General features: G+C 40.7%; 1 protein-coding gene across 1 annotated transcript in view; it reads left to right on the forward strand.

Annotated features, from left to right (window-relative positions):
* PDE11A (phosphodiesterase 11A) overlaps positions 1-22,324 on the forward strand; it is a 436,579-nt gene that overhangs the window by 334,314 nt on the left and 79,941 nt on the right. Inside the window, exon 13 of the mRNA XM_004375469.1 lies at positions 10,700-10,809. Coding sequence (XP_004375526.1) covers positions 10,700-10,809 — 110 coding nt within the window. The remainder of the gene's footprint in view (positions 1-10,699; positions 10,810-22,324) is intronic.

Genomic DNA, 22,324 nt, shown 5'->3' on the forward strand with positions numbered 1-22,324 from the left:
AATTACATTTAAGACTCCTGCCTTTAATCACTTAAGAAGGTTCCTATTTTTATTCTCTCTGGCTACATCTCAGGGTCCCAGTTAGGCACTCCGTGCTTCTAGCTGACATTTCCTTTATCCACATTTATTTTATAAAAGAAAAAAGTCAAAATCGCACGTAATTAAGAACCTGGGGCTAATAACCAAACATACAATTGAGCAGAAGGATAATCCAATCCATTTTCTCACACAGGAGAGTAACCTCCATAACTCACTTTAAGCTCTGCCACTCGTGAGTTATGGGTCATTCCTTTTCTAGTGAAAATAAATTCTCCTGCACCATCAGCCAGAGCTGGGTGTTTTTCTTAGGACATGTAAATTGTTAAAGTGTATGAATGTAATCATGTCCAGCATTACGGGGAAAGCATAAGCTCTGGCTCACGGACACAGGCTTGTAAGGACATGTTTGTGGTTTCAGGGCTGCGGCTGCCTAGTTACAATATAGGATTTTTTTATTGAAGTGTATTTATTCTCAGTATTTTTACGGTGTTGGTAAACTGCTTAGTCTGTTGCTTTGTGTTTTATGATGCCAGCCAAATCCTTCAGGTCAGGGAGACCCAGCAACAGAGCCACGACCATTTATCACAGCCTCCATTTTACACGGTTTATGACTTGGTTGGGAGTGGCACTTTCTTAAGACTGAAACCTGGCACCTAAGTGTGTCAAGTTGGGGGCTTTAAATTTAAAAAAAAAATTTTATTGGCCTCCTGTTTAATTTTTATCCAGTGACGATGAATAAAAATTGGGGTAAGCTTTGAAAAGGCTTCATATTCTTGAAATTCACATACCTGGCCTTTTGTGGCACTTTGAGAGGAGATTATCTTTCCGCACAATTAATGTTCACCATGTGATGTGTTTCATTTTCTATGCTCACAAACCACATGTTATATGATATTCGGTTTACTAGTAATTTATCATAAATAAAATATAAACTATGCTCCTAAACATGGACAAAATATGCTGTCCTCATCCTCGAAAAAACCATTAAGCACATACATTCTTAGCGGTGAAAAGCTAAGCCCTTAAGAATCTACTATTCAAACGTACCCCAGTGTTGGCCCACTCAGCTCAGGAAAAAATTTTTTTTGCCTTTTTTTGAGATGTAGTATGTGTTACGTACGTATAGCTATGTTTAGTACATTATCTAAATTGAAGTATAAACTTCAGTTTTCTCAAGTCTTATTAAGGGATTTACTGGAAAAATTTCTTATACCATTTGTGTATCTTTTTGTATGTTTCATCAAAATATGAGGGCAGACTGGTTTTTGTTTGACCTCATCAGGACTACTTGAGAATAAAATAAAGAGTGTGGGCAGATGCCAGGGGTGTGCTTTGAAATACTCTAGCAAACAAAACAGTACATGGCAGGAGATAGTTGGAACAAGCCTGGCAAAATGTGGGTTCCTGTTGAAGCAAAGTGATACGCACATGAATGTTCGTTATTGTATTCTCTATATTTTTTACATTTTTAACTTCCCAAAATAAATAATTTTTTTTTCAATTATGGTGACAAGTAGGTTAAAAATAAATTCTTGGTAGTGATTAAAAATAATAAATGAAATAATATAAAATCAATCCAAATTCTTTTTATCCATGAGTTAAACACATACTCAGTATATACAGTTGTACCAGACAGACGATTAAGTTTTGCTGCCTTGCCTTTCTGAGACTTGCAAGGACAAGCATTTGCAATATTATCCTAGGTTGAGAGTCAACATATGCCCAAAACATGACTTACGTTTCCTGATTTTATACTAAGTGCCTTCAGAAACTTCTGCCTATAAAAGAAAGTCATTTAAGTGTAGAGATAACATCTTCCCAACTCTGAGCTTGGTAAGGAAAGGACCATTGTAGACTTAAGTCAATATTTAATTAATGCCAAATCAGTATTTGGTCACATTCATTTGGAAAAGACAGAGAAGCAAATTTAATCCAAACTATCCTGTCCCACTGCTGTGGATACGTAGACAAACCATAGTTGGTTTGTGTTGGATTGTGTGCTCTGGTGAAGGAGACATCGAAACATGTCAATGCTGGGTGGTGGCACCTGAGCTGCTGGAAAAGTCTGGTTGCTAGACTTCAAAATGGGACTGAAGTGCCCCTTTATCAGATCACTAAACCCAAATATTGGCAAACAAAAGTTACTGTAAATGCCAAGTGTGTTTGAACATTAAATCTAGATACTATAGTTTTGGAGCCCTGGTGGCACAGTGGTTAAGTGATACTGCTGCTAACCAAAAGGTCGGCAGTTCAAATCCACCAACCACTCCTTGGAAACCCTATGGGGCAGTTCTACTCTTTCCTCTAGGGTCACTATGGGTAGGAATCGACTTGACGGCAACCACTAATAGTTTGTTGAGTAGGTTTTTTCCCTTTAGTAGAGAATTAGAGTTGAATACTTGGTCTTCTCCCTTTTGTGCTTTCATCACATGCTACCTCTGGTTGACAAAGATAGGATTCTTTAGGAAAAAAGAAGGTAGGATGGCAGTGAGCAGGATAAATCTTCTCATAAACACTTGCGGTAAGCAATTGAAATCCCCTTCAGCCCTGGTGGCCTAATGGTTAAGCGCTCAGGCTGCTAACCAAAAGGTCGGCAGTTCAAATCCACCAGCCACTCCTTGGAAACCCTATGTTGCAGTTCTACTCTGTCCTATAGGGTCTCTATGAGTTGGAATCGACTCAATGGCAACTGGTTTGGTTTGGTTTTCCACCCAAAAGCTTGAGAAGTTCCTCTGCTTAAAAGCATTGCTTTGGGGGCATATTGGATAGTTTCATACCCATGAGCCTGCCCTTGGAGTTTCTATGTTGAGAGGTTGCCATTCCATTTTGAAGCACACAAAATGTCACAGAAGCATGCTGTGCTTGCTCTAAATGCAAGTGGAGCTCAAACATGTGCTTTATTAGTTTCCTGAGGCTGACAGTTTCTCACTAGAAAAGGGTGCTCCGTAGTACTATTCTGGCTGGTGCCAAGCAATACTGGACTGTATGTGCAGCAAGGGCCAGTACTGTGCCTGTCTTCTTCACTGCTCTGACCCTGGTGCCTAGAACAGAGTAAATGCTTAATAAATATCTGTTGAACGAGTAAATGAATGAATGGACACCTTTCAAGATGCCAGGATTTTATTCCAAGCTAAAACAGTTTGATAAAGGTTGGATATATTCTTAAAATAAAAAAGAATTTATACATACGTGTGTGTGTGTGTGTGTGTGTGTGTAGTTATTTTTAAGCAAATAACGCGCCTTCTGTGTTTGTTTGCTGGCCGCACCCTCCCCTTGGGAGGCATCCACATAAGTGTGCTATGCTAATTTTTCTTCACAGCAACCTGTAAAAAAAAAAAAAATTGACATAGTGGTGCCTAAGAAAATACCTTGTGGGGGAGAATGTGGCCAACAAACAAACGCAGAAGGTGCACATTATTTATGTAAAATTACTCTGCATGTGTGCGTATATATATATATATAAATATACACGTATATATGTGTGTGCATATATATATAAACCCATTGCCTTTGAGTCGATTCCGACTTATAGTGACCCTACAAAACAGAGTAGAACTGCCCCATAGGGTTTCTAAGGCTGTGATCTTTATGGAAGCAGACTGCCACATCTTTCTCCCGCAGAGCAGGGTGGTGGGTTCAAACCACTGACCTTTTGGTTAGCAGTTGAGCACTTAGCCACTGCACCACCAGGACTCTCTCGCTGTCTACACACACACGTATGTATATACACATATAGTATGTGTATTCTAATTAATAAATACTCTTCATGGAAAATATCCTACTACTGCTAACATTTTGATGTACATCCTTACAGTCTTTTTCCTATGCATATATTTATATATTTTATAAAGTTGGAATATTCCGTATATACCATTGTATCTTGATTTTCTCTCTAAACCTTAATTGTAAAGCACTATTCGTTATCAGCTACCTCCTGATGCACCAGAGCCGTGTTTAGACTCAAAATGTCAGTGGCTCTGTAATGTTAACCTCTTACTCTTTAAGAATAATTTTCTTCATGGAATAAAGTACACACCAGTTGATTTTTGAAAGCCCTATTATGTAACACTCTATTATCATAAGAGTATTTAAAAGCTACCTAACTACACCTATACCCTCGCTGTATAAGCTTTATAGCCCAAAGATATGAACACAAACTCAGAGCCAGGTCGCCTGAGCTCCATTACATTCTAGCTGTGTATTCTCATACTTCAATATCCTTATCTATAAAATCGGCAAGATAAGAACAAGATCTACTTCAGAGGGTTCTTGTGAGAACTAAACAAGGTAATATATTTGAAATACTTATAACAGTGCCTAGAATATACTAATTGCTATACAAGTTTTGGAGCCCCGGTGGCGAAGTGGTTAAGGGTTTGGCTGCTATCCAAAAGGTCAGCATTTCAAATCCACCGGCTGCTCCTTGGAAACCCTATCCTTGGAAACCCTATCGGGCAGTTCTACTCTGTCCCGTAGGGTCGCTGTGAGTTGGAATTGACTCGGCGGCAATGGGTTTCTGGTTTTTATAAAAGTGTTAACTGTTGTTAGTGTTATTCCAAACCTCTTTTCTCAGATATACTAATCGCTTGATATATAACAGGCACCTAATAACATTTGTTAAATGAATGAATCTTCTATAGTACTATCTGGCGTTGATGTTATGGCTGCTGTTTTTATACCTTTTTTGATTCAACAGAACCACAAAGCAAGAGTCATTTTTCTCTAGCCATGATATTCCCCATTCAGTAGAATCACACAGGATCAGTTCTGAAAATGTGGTACATCTGAGCTGGTTTAAATTTTATGCTGGCTAATGATGGGAGATCACTGTGAATCAATCTTACTGGTTTTGGTCCTTTGGAGCTCCAGTTACTTTATGCTCCAATGGCTAGGGCGGGGTAAACCCAAACCAAACCTGTTCCCATTGAGTTGATTCCGAGTCATAGCAATCCTATAGGACAGAGTAGAGCTGCCCCATAGGGTTTCCAAGGCTGTAACTCTTTACGGAAGTGGACTGCCTGCCACATCTTTCTCCCGCAAACCAGGTTCGAATCACTGAACTTTCAGTTACCAGCCAGCGCTTAACCACTGCGCCACCAGGGCTCCTTCAGGGTAGTGTAGGATAGGGTTATTCTTGCATACATTTTAGCCCAATGAAGGGTGTTCATTGGAGGCCAGCTCAGAGGGCAGTCACAAGGCCTTTGTGGAGAGGATGAGGTGAGAACTAGGTCTATATGCCTTGACCATCTCTTTTCTTAGATATGTTGTATTCACTACTTTTTATTTCTAATATGGACCATGAGGGAATACAGATGAGAACATATAGTAAGCTAAAAGCTAATAAAACCCATAATTATTGGGTCAAGAGCAGAAAAGACATAATTGTATCTGAAAATTGATTAAGAATGAAATAGTGTGGTGAAGGGTGGTATAAATACATTAAAATACTCTTCCTGCTGTTCTCTTTTGAAAATACCTTGTCTTCAGCAGTCACTTGAGTTTTTCTGCTCAGTATGGGTGAATGTAGCTCTGAATGGATAGGACTAGAAGGAAGATGGATGAGGAGGAGGAGAGGCAAGTGGACACGTAGTGGCAGGTGGACACGTTTCAGGCCTGACGATTTTCAGAAACCATTTACCAGGCAGCTTTAAATCACAGTCAAGAGATAGGTGCTGCTTCAGTAACTCAGGTATCATAGTCAAAGGAGGTAAATATGTTTTGTGTGACTGTGGTTATGCTATACTTCAGGGATTCTTTACTCTGAAGATTCAGATATGGGCTCCAGGGTCTTTGAACACCATAAAATTAGAGAAAATTTTCTGGGAAGAAGGTCCATGACTTTTGTCAAATTCTCCACAGTATCCATAATATAAGTAGTATAAGAGGCAGAGGGAGCAGGGAGGGAAGATGGCTGTGTAGAACATGATAGCAAAATATGTTCTATTATACAATGAATGAAAACTCATCGCTTAAAAAATTAGGACGGCGTTAGATTTTAACTTCTACCTAAATTTCTGGTAGAACTGCCTTATTTTCTCATTATCCCATCCCTATTCTTACTGTTCTGATTCAGCTGCTAGTTCTAGTCAATAGCATTTTCACAGGCAAAATCTCCCTAGACCTCAGTGCCCTTCCATTGTTTTTTTACAACACTTACTTCCGCATTATCATTGGTAATTATTTTACCCTTGATAGACTTTCAGGATTTACTTAGTATTAGCAAGATCCAAACCAACAAAGTTGATTTACAGTTTCAAAATGACAGATAAAGACATTTATACCACCTTCTCCTTTCAAAAATCACCCCAAAATATCAGGAGAACAAGAAACATACTCAAATTCTACCTTTCATGGAACCATAATATATGAAGGCAGAATATGGAAGGAGGAATGGTTCATAACTTAGCAGAGAAGAAGGTCCATCCCAAGTGCCTTCACGAGTGAGGGGGTGGGTGAGAAGGCACACATGAGAAACAATGGCCCCCAGAACCTATCATTTCTCAGAAACTGGAAGCATCAGATACCACAAAAATAGGGGTAAGGTGGGATGAGAGAGTGATGCAGACAGTGAGTCCCCAAGTCACCATCCAATCTCCACACGGTCTGAGGACTATTCTTTCCCCACCTATACAGGAAACCAGAGTATTTGCCAGAGAAACTGAACCCCAGACTTGGGGATATCAGTCGGGGCCGGCGGGGGGCCGTTAATATGAGATACACAATGAAAACAAGAGAATTAAGCAAACTATGAGGATTAAACTTACTAAATATGAGAAGGTACAGTCTTCTTTGCTTAGAATGCCAACACCCAAATTTTCGCCATCCCTAGGCAACAGATTGGACATTCCAGAGAGAATGAGTTCAGATGCTGACACTTAAGGATCTCCAGCAAAAGACCAGCCAGTTACATGATCACCCTGTAGTAAAACCCAGCAATCTGCTGGCACCACCCACATGCACTGGTACATTTTGTAAGCTTTTTAATGCTTTACTCTTAAATATGACTGACAACCAAGGATTACCAGACATTTGAGGGAAACCACCAAACATAGAGAAAAGAAGGAATTCAGAGGAAAAAGGCAGTTCAGGGAGCAGAAGGAAATTTCAGAGGAACTATCATATCTGCAGAAAGATAAAATACTGCATCCATGAAAGAAGACTAGCATGCTATTAGAAAAGGAGCAGACAACAAGAAAATGCTTATAAATTAAAAATAGTCTTATTCCTGGAAAGTAAGAGGAAAAAAAGTAAAAATAGACTATGGGAAGAAAAGATAAGAAATGAGGAAATCAGTATGAGAAGTCCAATATTCAACCAATTAGAGTCCCATTCAAATAGGTCAGAAAAACAGTGAAGAGGAAATTATATTAAAAAATAAAAAAGATTATAAGGAAGTTGTACTGAAGAAGACAAGCTTTCAGATTGAAAAGGCTTATCAAGCACAATGAATGGTAAAAAAAGTTCCAAACCAAAGAATATCTTTGTGAAATTGCATAACACCAGGGATAGGGAGAAGATTCTAAAACAGAGAAAAATCAAGTCACATTCAAAGGATTAGGAATAAGACTGGTATATACTTCTCAAAAGCAATTTTGGATGCCAGAAAACAATAGAGCAGAACTTCAAAATTCTGAGCGAAAATGTTTCAACCTAGAATTGTTAGGCAAGCTAACAACTGAGTATAAGAATTGTTAGGCAAGCTAACAACTGAGTATAAGAATAAAGACATTTTCAGTCATTCAAAGTCTCAAGAAAAAAAAGAATTATCTACCCCAGTGTTAAAAAATTAACACCCTTTTTCATGAAGCCATTGGCAGATGTGGTCCCGCAAACAAAGGAGTAAACAAAGAAAGAGAAAGTCGTGGGATGCAGAGGTAGGAGACCAGCTCAAGGAGAGGAAGGAGGAGCCCCCAATCCCTGATGATGGTGAGGGGAATCCCAGGAGGGAGGCTGGCAGGAAAAAGAGAGAATCCAGACCAAACAGTAGGAACAGGGCTACGAGAGAGGCCCCACGGTATGAATGGATCTAATAAAACATCTGGTGGTTTTGACCCCATTTAAACTTGTTTTGAGAAGCATTTTACAGAGTTGGACAGGGTGTGAGAAGACTTAGTCAGATGTTCAAGGAAATCTTAACTCAGGAAATGCAAACATTTACATAAGGAAGGAAACACAACCATTGGATACTAGTTGGGTCAGCAGTGAATAATAGTCACAGAGTAGAAATACAATGAGGAAAGCAGTGAGTATGGATGGAAGTATGAGGAGAGGAAAGGAAGGGTGTGTGTAGGTGAACACAAGTCCTCGCCTGCCACAAGACATCAGTGTTTAAGGGCAGACACTGGCACAAGTATGCTGGGAGTTTGCCAGTCTCTGCCACTTAATAGCTGTGAGACCTGTGCATGTTACTTAACCTCTCCATGACTCAGTTTCCTCATCTGTAACTGGGAACAATAATAGTTCTTACCTCACGGGGCTGGTAGAAGAATTAAATAAGTTAAATAGTTGTAAAGCTCTTAGGACAGTACCTGGCACACAGGAAGGATTATACAAGTACTTGATGAATAACCAAGTGCTAATAATATGTGCATATTATATAGAAATATAGTGGTAAATACCTGTCACATTAGGTAAAAAGGAAAATGAAAAGTGGCTGTCTGTGGGAATCAGGAAAAGGGAAGGTTAGGGGACAGCTATTTTTGGTTCTAAGTCTTGTAGTACAATTTGAATTTTATAAAAACTAGTGCAGGTAATATACATTTTTTTAATTTTATTTTGTTGTTAAGAATATACACAGCAAACCTTACACCAATTTAACAGTTTCTACATGTACAAATCAGTGACATTGATTACGTACTTCCTGTTGTGCGACCATTCTCATCCTCCTTTTCTGAGTTGTTCCTTCCCCATTAACATAAACTCATTACCCCTTAAGGTTCCTATCTAATCTTTCAAGTTGCTGTTGTCAGTTTGATCCCATATAAATAGTTCTTAAAAAAGCATAATGCTCAAGGCAAACATTTTTTACTAGTTAAACTAAACTAATTGTTTGGCTTTAAGAGCACTTCAGGGGATAGTTCTAGTTTAAGGTTTAAAGATTATCTCAGGGCAATAGTTTCAGGGGTTCATCCTCATCCAGCCTTCATGGCTCCAGAAAGTCTGGAGTCCATGAAAATTTGAAATTCTGTTCTACGTTTTCCCCCTTTTGATCAGGATTCCTCTATAGAATCTTTTATCAAAATGTTCGGTAATGGTAGCTGGGAACCATCCAGTTCTTCTGGTCTATGGCAAAAGTGGCAGTTGGTCATAGAGGCAATTAGTCACACATTTCATTTCTTCCTATTCCTGAGTTTCCTCTGATGCTCCAGGTGAATAGAGACTATGCAGGTAATATTTTAAGTAAAATAAAACTTAGAAAAGCCAACAGTCAACTCTGGATTTTAAAACATAGGGGCACAAACTTTGACATGGACTATTTCATTCCCCCAGATAATTTATTAACATTTCCATATGCTATGCAAATGAAGTTGTATGTATTTCTAAATGTAAGACTGGAGACAAGTCCATTTTTAAGAATAAAATTGTCAACACAGGAACCTATTAGTTATTCTGCAATAACAGCATAACTAATACAAAAACAAAGTGTTTATTGCTCTAAGGAAAGTGTCTTACAGATACTAGCTACTGTTCCTAGCTTTGGGGGAGAAAACACACACGAAAAGTGAAGCAATTTGAACTCTACCTCTCCTCTCCCCCTGCCTTCTGTAAAGATTTTAGTAAGTAATGAAATGGGAAACTTACAAAGTAAAAGCGGAAAAGACATAAAGCCTGTAATTCCAGAAAATATCCAGGTCTGCTTTCCCAGAGGTCCATTTCTTCCTCTAAACTAATGAAAGACCCAGCAGGAATCAAACCATTTCTGCTCCTGGTTACATAATTATATCAAACTGCTTCCAAAAGTTATCACATCCCACCTATGCATTTCACAGGCAAACGACCAGAGGATAATAAAAAAACGATTCCAAGTAACGGACACCCCACTTGATCCTCAATCTGAAGTTGCCTAATCCTTTGCCAAATTCTAGTTTTTAAGACATGCACTGCCTTATTAACTGCAAAATGTTCATCTGTCTGCCAAGTGAATATGGAATTAAAGCATGTATAAAAGAACTTCTAAAACGTCATCCTATAACACTTTGAATACTTCTAAGTTGTTCCTTTTAATACTTTTTATTTTTGCCTGCTTTCGTTTGAGTGGCATCTGGTGGATACAGCATTCATTTATAAAGTCACATTTCTCCTTTTTCCCTCGACCACTAAAAACGATGCTCATTAAAATGCAGTTACAAACCACATTTTGCTCTGGTCCTTGGCCAAACTGTCACTATATCTGGAGAGTGCAAACTTAGGCAACAAAATAGTCTGAACTTTGTCCTGGTGTGGCAGTGTGGGCCACTGTGACAGCGAGCTAATTCATCACTGCGGGGACCTTAGGCTGTGCAAGTGACCACCCAACTTACTGTCGTCGAAGGAGGTGGCAGTTAATCATTTCCTTAAATGATGCGGCGATGAAAACAGAGCTGATTGTTGCTCAGCCGACCAGCGTTATCCATCCTACCTGCCCCCAGTAGTGACTGTTGCCATTTTCCCTTCTTCCCAGACTGCTGGGTTTCAAAAGATTCTGACCGAGGTGGAAATTTTAGCGGTGATTGTGGGCTGCCTGTGTCACGACCTCGACCACAGGGGAACCAACAATGCCTTCCAAGCTAAGTAAGTGTTCTAATTGTTGTTATTTTAATGCATTTGCCTTTCTGTTCAGAGCCAAAGGTGACAAATGCTAAAGAGTAAAGCATTAATTTCTGGCATCCGAGGCCAAGGCCACGCAGGCTTGGGTGTGCGTGTCATGGGGCCCATCCATCTTTATAATTCCCTATTCTTCTTTTAATTGCAAATTTGCCCTTCATGTCATGCTTGTTGATTTGGTCTGTGTCTGTTGACCTCAGTCAGATAACAAAGCTCAGTTTTTAAAAGGGCCTTTTCTCCCCCTCCCAGAATATTTGCTTTCATGGCATTATAAGCTTCTTGAAACTGCTACTCTCAAAATCTGGCTTTGAGGCTATTAAAATAAAAGTGTTCTTGGGGAATTTTATGAAGCAAAATATCTCTTGCTTCCCCCAGTAGAATCTCTTCCTGGGAGTCTTTGGGTGTTGAGGCTTGTATAAAGTGCAGTGAAGTAAAGCTGCACAGAAAGAGTACCGTCTCTGCGCCTCCCATCCTTACTCCCACAGAAAGGTGGGGAACAAACAAAGGAATTACATAAATGCCGGGGGTGTGTACATAATGTGCATGGACAGAATAATCTGTGCCTCAGGAAGTTGTAGAGTTTCAGGGTGGTGCAAACGATTAATACGCTCAGATGCTAACAGAAAGGTTGGAGGTTGGAATCCACCCAGAGGTGCCTCAGAAGAAAGGCCTGGTGATCTACTTCCAAAAAGTCAGCCATTGAAAACCCTACGGAGCACAGTTCTGCCTTGACACACAGGGGGGCACCATGAATTGGAGTCAGCTTGACAGCAACTGGTTTTTTAATCAAGATGTACTGGTCAAGATAGCCACTGCCTGGTGGCTCACGCTGTGGCCAAGGCCGCAGGACTTAATGAGTGCAGAAAATAAGACCAAAACCCATGTCTCCTGACTCTTATACTGAGGGTCCAGTTTTAACATTGTGTCACACAAAATGACATGGGAAGTCAGAGGCTGGAGAGAATAATTTGGGGTGTAGTGGTTAGGGAAGGCTTCAACCAAGAGGTAAGATTAACTTTCAGATAATCCACTTCAAAACCCTCAGAACAAATCCGCCTCTAAAATCTGAAACTCTTAATATCCCATTTGGTGACAACAGGCTCCTTTCAATTCACCACTCTTTTTGTTCCCTAAAACACCTACCCATTGAGACCTTGGAGTCCTGAGCCCCTACATTTGTTCCGGGTCTAGCAGATGAATATTGACCGTGTATCCTTCTCTAACCATCCTCTATCCCACAGGCTATCACTTCAACCCTCCCTTCTCAATATCCTAAATTTTCTTGACCATCTTAATGTTGGAGCCCTGGTGGCTGCTAACCAAAATGTCAGCAGTTTGAATCTACCAGCTGCTCCTTGGAAACCTTATGGGGCAGTTCTACTCTGTCCTGTAAGGTCACTATGAGTTGGAATCGACTCACCGGCAACGGGTTTGGTTTTGGTTTGGTTTCTCTTAACTTTCTGTGATATGCACCTCACAACATCAGCCCTGGTTCAACGTAACAATTCAATTTCTTACTGCTGTACCTAGACTTTTAAGTTCCACAAGAGCAGATGTCACAATTGAGAGTTTGTGACCTACCAAATTTATGTTCTCCCAACTCAGCTGGGCACTCAGTACTCCCCAGCAATCTTTCTGTGTCCCTAGCTGGCTCCATCTCCCATTGATCTTAGCAGTTATATATACCAAATGTTCTCTCTTCCTCCACCACCTCCTGCTCCACCACCTCCCTCGCACCACTCACAGATGACCTTGCCTCCTACTTCACGGAGAAAATTGAGGCTATCAATTGAGAACTCCCTCAATTTCCTCTCCTGCCACCTGCAAACTTATCTGTCCCCATCCTTCCCTCCTTGCCTCCTGTATCAGTGAAAGGACTGTCCTTCCTCTCATCTGAGGCGAATCCCTCTGCCTCTGCTTGGTTCCCTTCCCTGCTACTACCACAGGGATCTTGCGCCATCAATCTTCCTCTCTCTCCGCTGTATTAACCTCTCCCTTTCTACTGGCTCTTCACATCCTATTAATATGAATAATTCTCCTTCATCCTGAAAAAAAAAGAAAACCTTAATCCCCACTTCTCTTCCTAGTACTGTTCTATTTCTCTTCTTTTCTTTATAGTCAAGCTTCTTCGGAAAGTTGTCTATGTTCATTGTCTTCACTTCCCCCAACCCTTTTCCTCCCACTTGGCTTCCAGTTCCACCTCACCTGGGAAACTGCCCTCAGTAATGTCCCCAATGGTCCCTTTTCCCAAATTTGTTGGACCCTTTATTGTCCTTCTTTCTTGCCGCTTTTTGGCACCAGACGTATTTTACCACTCCCTACTTCCTGAAACTCTCCCTCTTCCCTTGTCGCCTTGACAAAGGATTATCCTCCACCTTTATCGCCTTTCCTTCTCAGTCCGCTTCAAAGCCTTTGTTCCCCTGCCCAACCCTTCACTGGGGATGTTCTCTCCCATCCTCTCCTGCTCTGTAGGTCCTTATTCAGGGCTTCCACTCATCTGCAGATGAGCCCCAAATCCATATTTTTGAACCATAATTCTCTGCTTATCTCCAGGAACTTATGCCAGTTGCTTGAAGTCCCACAGTCACATCAGTCTTAGTCTTTCCCCTTCAGACCTGTCCCTCTATCTCTTATTCTCTATCCCAGTTAGAGGAGATTTTATTTTAACAATTTTAATAAAGTTTCCTGATTTCTTAAACAGAAGTAACCTTTTATAGATTATTATAAAGCATATTTTTTATAAACATAGTTTTGGTGCTATACTATAAGATAAAAATATCCTTAGACCTATTATGAAGTATAAACTGTGTGTGCCTTCATTAAAGGGTCTGAGAAGTCCCTATTTTTGAGTTCTTGTCTGCATTCCATTATTTTTTTTAAGGATTTCTCTCTCTCTCAGGCCCATGGCATCATTGTCAGTGTATCTCCCTCTAGCACTCTCTCTCTAGCCCCCTACTAATCTACCACTTACACATAAAGAAAAGAGAGATGTGGTCTAACATGTATCTATAAAACAAGAGTAAGCCCCTTGTGGGTTGTCTTAATAGTGACATACACAATACTTCACTCAGATACCAGTGGTCCCCTCCCGAGAGAGATAGCCTGCCTTTCCCACTGAAAGAGGCAATTCTGCTTACAGTTGACCCCTCAGCTGTTCATACCAAGATTAAACACTTAATCAAGGCCAGGCCAATCATATTTTATCTCCCAGGAATTTGAGGTTGGTTTACCATAATATTTGAGTCAGTAGCTGTGGGGATCCAAGTCACAGGTCCACGTAGACCGGGGAGCTGAGGCTGACATTTTGGGAAAACTGTGATGGCCCCCATCCCAAGTAGATGAGAGAAACAACACATTCAGTCTGCAGAGAGAAGAATGAAGCAGATATGCAGAGAGAAGCAGAAAGGAGAGACTATACAAACCTAGAGGAAGACAGAGGAAAAGCAGACTTGATCCCTGGCTTTCTGCATCCTCTGCCGCTATTTCTAGGAGACTCAGCCGTACTTTTGGTAATTGGGCTCCCTCACAGTCCTTGGTAACGTTTAATCAGCCTTTTTCTTAGTGAAGCTGGTTCTAGTGGCGCCACTAGGGTTGGTGTCACCCATGCATTAACTCATGGTGACACATACCCACGCCACTGGGATTGGGTGGGGCCTACAGGCAAACCCACCCACGTGGGCGGAGCGGCCCAGCCCCATCTCCTGCTCTCCCACTCTGCAGGCTGCATCCAGCTCCACGCTGGCTTGGCCCACCCCTCCTGCCCCGGTTCCTCGGGGCTGCCCGTAGTTCCTCCCCTCTCCCATTGGCCAAGGCAGAGACACTGCTCTCTGCCCAATAGCAGGCACCGCGGCCCGGCTGCTTGCACCCTGACTGGCTAGGGGGTAGGGGAGTGACGAGTTACACCACTGGGTGATGGGTGACACCAACCCTAATGACGTGACTGCCTTGGCGGCCCCTCCCCCCAACGGCGCCAGCTTACTCGTCGCCGCCACTGCCGTTACCGTGAACTCTGGGGTCAGTTTGGTGTCGCCCCCCTCTGACAGTGTCAGGAGGTGCACTCCGCACCTCCCCGCCCTCCGCATCCCCTAGTGATGCCACTGGCTGGTTCTACTTCATTTCTGTTCTTTGCAATTAACAGTCCCTGAGATGATGAAAAAAACTACAATTTATTTGTTGTCTACTATGTTTCAAGCCAGCATCCCTGGGGTAGGTAATTTTATCTCCATTTTATAGGAGGAAACCAAGCCTGAGAAAGATCAGGAACTTGCCCAAATTGATACATATAGAATATGGAATAGCTGGTGTTTGGACCTGGGCTGTTGGACTGCAATAGTCATTCTTTAACCACTGCATCATACTCTCCTCCATGATTTGTGATATCTAGTTTGGACCTTTGAACTTCTAGTTTATTACCTGATCTGCCACATACATGAACTCTGGAAAACTAAAATATATTTTGACATTTAGCAATTCAAGACATGGAGTCATAAAAATCATAGAACCGACTAGACCTAAGTAGTCATATCTTTCAATGCTTTAATTTTACAAAAATGGAAACTGAGATCCCTATTATGGTTTGAATTGTGCCCTCCAAAAAGTTATGTTGAAGTCCTACCCCCTATACCTGTAAATATGACTCTGTTTGGAATCAAAGTGTTTCTTTTGTTATGTTAATGATGTCATACTGAATTAGGGTGGGTCCTAAACCTAATCCTTTCTGAGTGGTGTCTTATAAAAAAAGCAGAATGGACACCGACACACACAGGTCAAAGACAAATCACATGTGAAGATATATCTTCAAGCAGTCAAGGAACGCCAAGGAACACCCAGGGGTTACCAACAAGGAAGGACTCTCCCTAGAACCGATGCCCTAATTTGGACTTTTAGCCTCTAAAACTATGAGACAATAGCTTTCTATTCTTTAATGCCACCCGCTGGTGGTATTTTTTGTTATGGAAGCACGAGCAAAATAAAATAGTTCCCAAATATCAGGTTACTTGCATAAGATTGAACAGCTTTCATACATATGCCAAAAAAAAAAAAAAACCCTTTGTCATTGAGTCGATGCCAACTCATGGCAACTCTGTGTTACAGAGTAGAACTGTTCCATAGGGTTTTCTTGGTTGTAATCTTTACAGAAGTAGATCACCAGGGCTTTCTTTCACAGAGCTGGTGGGTGGCTTTGACCTGCCAACCATTAGGTTAGTTGAGCGCAAACCGTTTGCACCAGCCAGGGACCTCTTCACACATCTTAACTAGGTATTAAGTCTGACACTAGAATTCAATCTTTTTCCCCCATCCTCATGCCACATGATCAAATCTGCCTCTTTCAAGATAGCATGATGTGTTTCCTCAATTAACCTTGTATATAATTTACTACAACTTACCAGCTCAAGGGATGTCTATCAGCCCTGCACCTACCGAATGGAGTCCCTTTTGAATTTAGGACACCTAATACCACCACCCAACCCCAGTTAATGTTTCCTTCAGCAACGAATGCTGATAGAGTCCTTTTTACATCATGGTGAAGGAAAACCCCTCACCATCGAGTCAATTCGGACTCATGGGGACCCTATAGGACAGAGTAGATATACCCCATAAGGTTTTCAAGGCTGTAATCTTTACAGAAACAGACTGCCATATCTCTCTCCAGTGGGGCGGCTGGTGGGTTCAAACCACCAACCTTTTAATTAACAGCTGAGCGCTTAACTGCTGTGCCACCAAGGCTCCTTATGGTGAAGGAACTACCTTTTTATTGATTAGAATAAGATTTATTCAGTGAGTGAAAACAGAAATCACTGAAGGAGTCTTATCTCCTTTCATATTCCTCCAAATTTGAGTGTTTTCTATGTGCAAGGCATTACGCTAGGCATTGTGGAAATAAAGAAGTGTAACAAACAGTCCCTTCCGTTAAAGTATCACTGTCTCTAATTCCAGCCTCTCTAGTGGTTTGGAAATGGGATTTAAATGCACCAGTTTTTATGTGGCAAAGCATATGCTACCTTTTTTTCACATATAAGGCTATAAAGAAACAGGAGACGTTTAGCAAGGGACAAATTACTATATAAAGTGTAAAATGCCTCTACAATAAAAAGTTGTGACTTCAGTTATAGCATATATGATTTATTCTCTTAGCCTTTCTGATAAGTGAACTTTTGCATTTTCATATTTTATTCTTAATTTTTAAGTATTGTAGTGCGTGCGATGAATGATCAGTAGGTAGAGAGAGCAGTGATACCACAGTGCTTTGAAATGACTCTGTTAACACCTCTCCCCTGTTTTGTCCAGGGACGACATTTCCCACTCTTCTGCCGCTCTATTACAGTTGCCCCTGATGATTAAATATCAGTACCGAGCAGCTTTGTAGCATATTCTCCTAGGAGACTTCTTCCATTCATTTCTAGCATAATCTCTTATACTCATTTCTTGGGAATGAAAACCCATCTTGTCGCTTTCGGCCAGGTCCCAGAAGTGAAATACTGGGGCACATTAATCTGCAGTGACAGCCTAATCCCATTCTTCACCACCTCCCAACAATTCTCAATTTCCTAATTACCTTTCATAGTTTTCCTTTTTAAAGTTTCCTTCAGCCTAGGCTGCACACTGCCACTAAGTCTCTTTTTCAAAGAATATTCATATCTAGGGAAGTTATGAAGGTACATTTCCTCTTGCACACTGATTTTTGGTGCCTGTGCAAAGCGCTGAATGCCTGTAGGGACTGAATTTCCACTTTGTGTTTTCTTTTTAATACATTTCTACTCAGTGTGCTGCTTGTCCAAATGAGAAACTTTAGTTCATTGGAATGACCTAATCAATAATGTGCATCAGAAGTAATCACATATAGAAATGCACTCGTGCTTACAAAGTTTGGATACATTTCTCTTCTTCTCCCTCTCTCCCCTCTTGCTCAACACACCCTCACCCGTACCTTTTGCCATCAAGTTGATCCCGACTCATCGCTACCCTATAAGACAGAGTAGAACTGCCCCGTACGGTTTCCAAGGAGCAGCTGGTGGATTCCAACTGCTGACGTTTAGGTTAGCAGCCAATTTCTTAACCATCACACCACCAGGGCTCCACATCCTACATATATAATCATATTTTCATAAATATAGTGTATGCAGGCACCAAAGCTACTTGTATGAGGGTATACTTACCACAGACAATTAAAATGAAGTTTGGTGTTAAAGCCCATTTTGATTTTGATTTTTTTTCACACTTTAAATGAGAAATTGAAATATACCTTTACACAAAGTATATTACATGAAAGATATGCACCTCTATAAAAAATGGTTTTATGATCAAATAAGACTGGATAATGCTGTGTATTATATTCCCCTCCAGCAGTATCACAACACACATTCACATATTAACACCTCTGAGAAATCCTGCAGTAAAGAAACAGTTTAACTTTTTAAACCCAGCATTTCCCAAACTTATTTGACCATGGACCCCTTTTTATTTCTGCCCATAATGCCATTTATTCTGTAGAATACTTTTTGATAGAGCTTGTCCTAACAGATAAATTTTAATTTTGTTTTTGCCATTTCTATCAAGTTCTATGACGGTGGGCTTCACTCTTGGGGGATCGTAGGAGATCAACAATATATAAAGGCAGATATAGGCAGCATCTTCAGTGAGCCTTGGCCTGAGAGAGAAAGCACCAAGTCTTAGAGCATCTGATAGAGACCAAGTCTAATCACGTAAATAAGGGATTCTTGTGGAAATGGAAGCATTCTTGCTTAAAAGATTTTACTCTAGAAAACTCAGAGTAGAGCTAGTATCATGCTCCATTCAATGAATGTGCCTTGTTTGCAGAAGGTGAGCACTGATAGTGTGAGGCTGGTCAGAGAAAGCCCCCAAAACAGTTATAGAGGTGGTGGGGGCTCTGTTGGGATGCTCATAAAAGACTTGAGACCCCACCAAGACCCATGCTGCTTCACATCTCTATGACTCACCCTCAGCCCCAGTAGTCTTTGATTCTGTCTGAGAAACACCCAATGAAAACCCAAATCAAACCTCATTTCTTCAGTGGAGACTTCTATGGAATCAGGTTACTCAACCAGGTTACTGAACTCCTCTTCTATCCTTGTCACTCTGCCTTATGATTATTTGTTATCCTCCCTATTAGACTGTGAGCTTCCTGAGGGCAAGAGCCATGTCTTATTTATCTTTGTATTCTACATGCCTAGGGCCTGGCATAATAATAGTCATCAATACTTGTTGGTTGAATCAATGACAGATAAATACATGTCTATAGTGCCATATTGGCTCTGCCTCCTCAATGGATAAATGAATGAATGAATGAATCACAGTATCTTCCTGCACATTCATAGCATTAGTCTGAATGCTATCTTGCAAAATCTGCTATGTTGCAGGTTCAGCTGCAGAATCTACATATTTTCTCTGATTGGATCAGTATTGTGTGAGGGTGGAGAGAATTAAGATAGAATTATAGAAGGGAAGAAGAGGGAATCTGATGCTGAAAATGCTCAGACCGTAACTGTCACAGGGCTGCATTTGTACAAATACCAGACAACTGAGAAACCATGCTGAGGTGTAACAGCAGTTCAGAAGTCGTGTGGACATGGGGCACAGGGAGGGGTACAGCGGAGGTGTCCCCTGGTCAAGGAAGAAAAGGAGGAAACATCTCCTTACTCATTCTGAATGTTGAAGATATAAAGTGAGTTGTGATCATCTAGCTGACTTAACTTTAGTGGGGTCCGCTAAACCAACATGAGTAAAAGAAGATATAATATTTTGCATCTTGACCTGACCTTACATCAATAGCCCTGTTATCAGAATTCATAAGAATAAATAAATGAGGTGCATCTGAGCACGGCTGTTAAATAGAAACAAGCTGCAGGAATGAGCCTGTTTATAACAACAGGATTCCAAATTAAATTTTGAAATCTTCTTTCGTTGATGACAACCAACTTGGTGAAAATGAAGAATCAAATGTCAGAAATGTGTGTTATTAAATGAATAATTTATTTTAAAAGGATCAGCACAAAGCTGGTTCTATGAGGTGGAGGTTAAAGACGTCCTAAATGTTCAACCTTTCCAAGCTACTGTACCACTGTATCATCTCTAGCATCAACTACTCCCTCTCCACTCAGTACTCTCCCTTCTGTCTTTGGGTTCCCAAATTTGCTGCAACGTCTCACAGAACTCACAAATCATATAAAGGAAATGGCTCATAAGGTTGTGGAGGCTGGCAAGTCTCAAATTCACGGGTCAGGCATAGGCTTCTCCCAACCCACGCAGCTGCAGGAGCTGACAAACCCAAACCAGCAGGTCAGACCACAGGCTGCTGGCTCACGAGGCTCAGAAGTGGCAAATCAGGTCACACGATAGGCAGCTGGCCCAAGGGTCTGTGGAGGCCAGTGAATCCCAGAATCAGCAGATCAGACAGCAGGCCTCTGGGGTAGTCAGTTGATCACGAACTGGATGCAGGATCCAGATGCAGAGAGAGAGAGAGAGCTTCACCAGGATACACACCTATATCTTAGCTTCAGGCCACACCCCAGGGAAGGGCATAACTTTAGTAAGGGTGGGGCTTGACTTATGCCATCCTGCAAGGCTGTGACCCAAGACACACCTTATACCAATCCTGCCTCATCAACATGTAGAGGTCGGGATCCACAACACATAAAATGGAGGACAACCACACAATACTGGGAATCATGGCCTAGCCAGGTTAACACATAACACCATCACAGGTTCCATATACCTTATTTTCTTAGTCCTACTCAGTCGTTGTGTGTGAATCACAAAGACCATGGCTAGAAGGGCCATATTAAGTAATTCATTGCACTGCAGTTATAATGATCACTCTCATTATATAATGAAAAGACAACATAATATAGTGAAAAGAACCTTAAAAAGTTGGATTCAAATCTAGATCTGGTACTTACTAGCTGTATGACCTTGGAAAAGTTACATAGTATCTCTGAGGATTGGTTTTCTCATCTGTAAAATCGGAAAATAACACCTATTTCACTGTTGTCAGGATTAAGAAAAATAAGGATGTAAAGTGCATGGTAGGCACTTACTAATGGTAGCTATTATTATGATTAATAACATTATTATAAAAAATATTGACACTTATTTTTGTCACCCTGCCAATTTAAACTACAATTTCTAATCATACAACTGAAAGCTTATTAGCCAAGCAACTACACCTACTCCTCACTTACCAACTACTCATTATCCAACATTTTACATTAATGACAATAGTAAAAAAATCTACTTTCTGACTATTTTGTGCATTAATGATGTATGTCTGGCAATAATGAATGCCAAGGTGTGAGACGAGAGTAAAACTAGCTGTAATGGTTAGGGTTGTGTGTCAATTTGGTTGGGCCATGATTCTCAGTGGTTTGACAGTTATGTAATGATATAATTTGGCAGTTATGTAATGATGTAGTCATCCTCCATTTTGTGATCTGATGTCATCATCCTCCATTTTCACACAATGCTGATTTTCATATAACAACCTAGTCTTTGGAACCTGACCATGTGGATTAGTAAGGAGTAGGTGTAATATTTTTTAAGCACCCAGTCCATGCAAGGCACTGTGGTGTGATGTGCACATTAAACTCCTAGAATAGCCAAGGTAAAATATATACTACATATTTTTAGACATGTATTTTCACAAAAAAGAACTCCAGCATAGGAAAAATCACTAATATTAATATTAAGTAATCACTAATACCTATGGTTATCCAAACAAATTTTTACTTATATGATATAGAATAAGGCAAGACTTAAATAACACATACCTTATTAAAATCTAGTACCTTCCTTACTAATCTTTATTCACGGTAATCCCTGCTAAACCTAACCTTCCTGTTTCTCCCAACATGGGCCAGCTCTTACTCTTTGTAAGGGTTGCAGGCCCCTGAGCCCCTGAATTGACTGTGATCTTGGGCTGCTTTGCACTGGAGATGGAGGGCAGCTTGTGACCAAAATCCTTCACATTGTACTTAGATGCAGTCTTTGCTCCTCTCACTAGCAGGACAGACTGTGAGCTCTCTCTTTCCAGGCCTTCCGAGTTAAGGCCAAATTTGCCTTTCAATTTCTAAGGGCCCTGCAATAAGCAAGAAAGAACACAAGGACCTGGATGTGGCCTCAGCCCAAGTCCCATGACTGCCCTTTTAAATGGTGGGCTTGTCTAGGATCTCTCTTCACTCTTAAGATGCTCTAATTCCTAGTTAGAAAATAAATGTATTTCAACATTTTAAATAAACATTGCAGAAGTGACATTGTTGAGGAATGGGTTTTGCTATGTAAGTGAAATTTATAGATAGCTGAAAGTCATCCCTGCAAGTATCAATTAACATCTTATTGATTTAAGATGGAAATATCGGTATGGGTATTAATTAATACTTAATATTGACTGCAATCTACTACATACCAGGCACTGTGATAAACCAAACCAAACCCAGTGTCGTCAAGTCGATTCCGACTCATAGCAACG

The sequence above is a fragment of the Trichechus manatus genome, unplaced genomic scaffold (assembly GCF_000243295.1).
Source record: "Trichechus manatus latirostris isolate Lorelei unplaced genomic scaffold, TriManLat1.0 scaffold00037, whole genome shotgun sequence".
In the NCBI taxonomy this organism is placed as follows: Eukaryota; Metazoa; Chordata; class Mammalia; order Sirenia; family Trichechidae; genus Trichechus; species Trichechus manatus.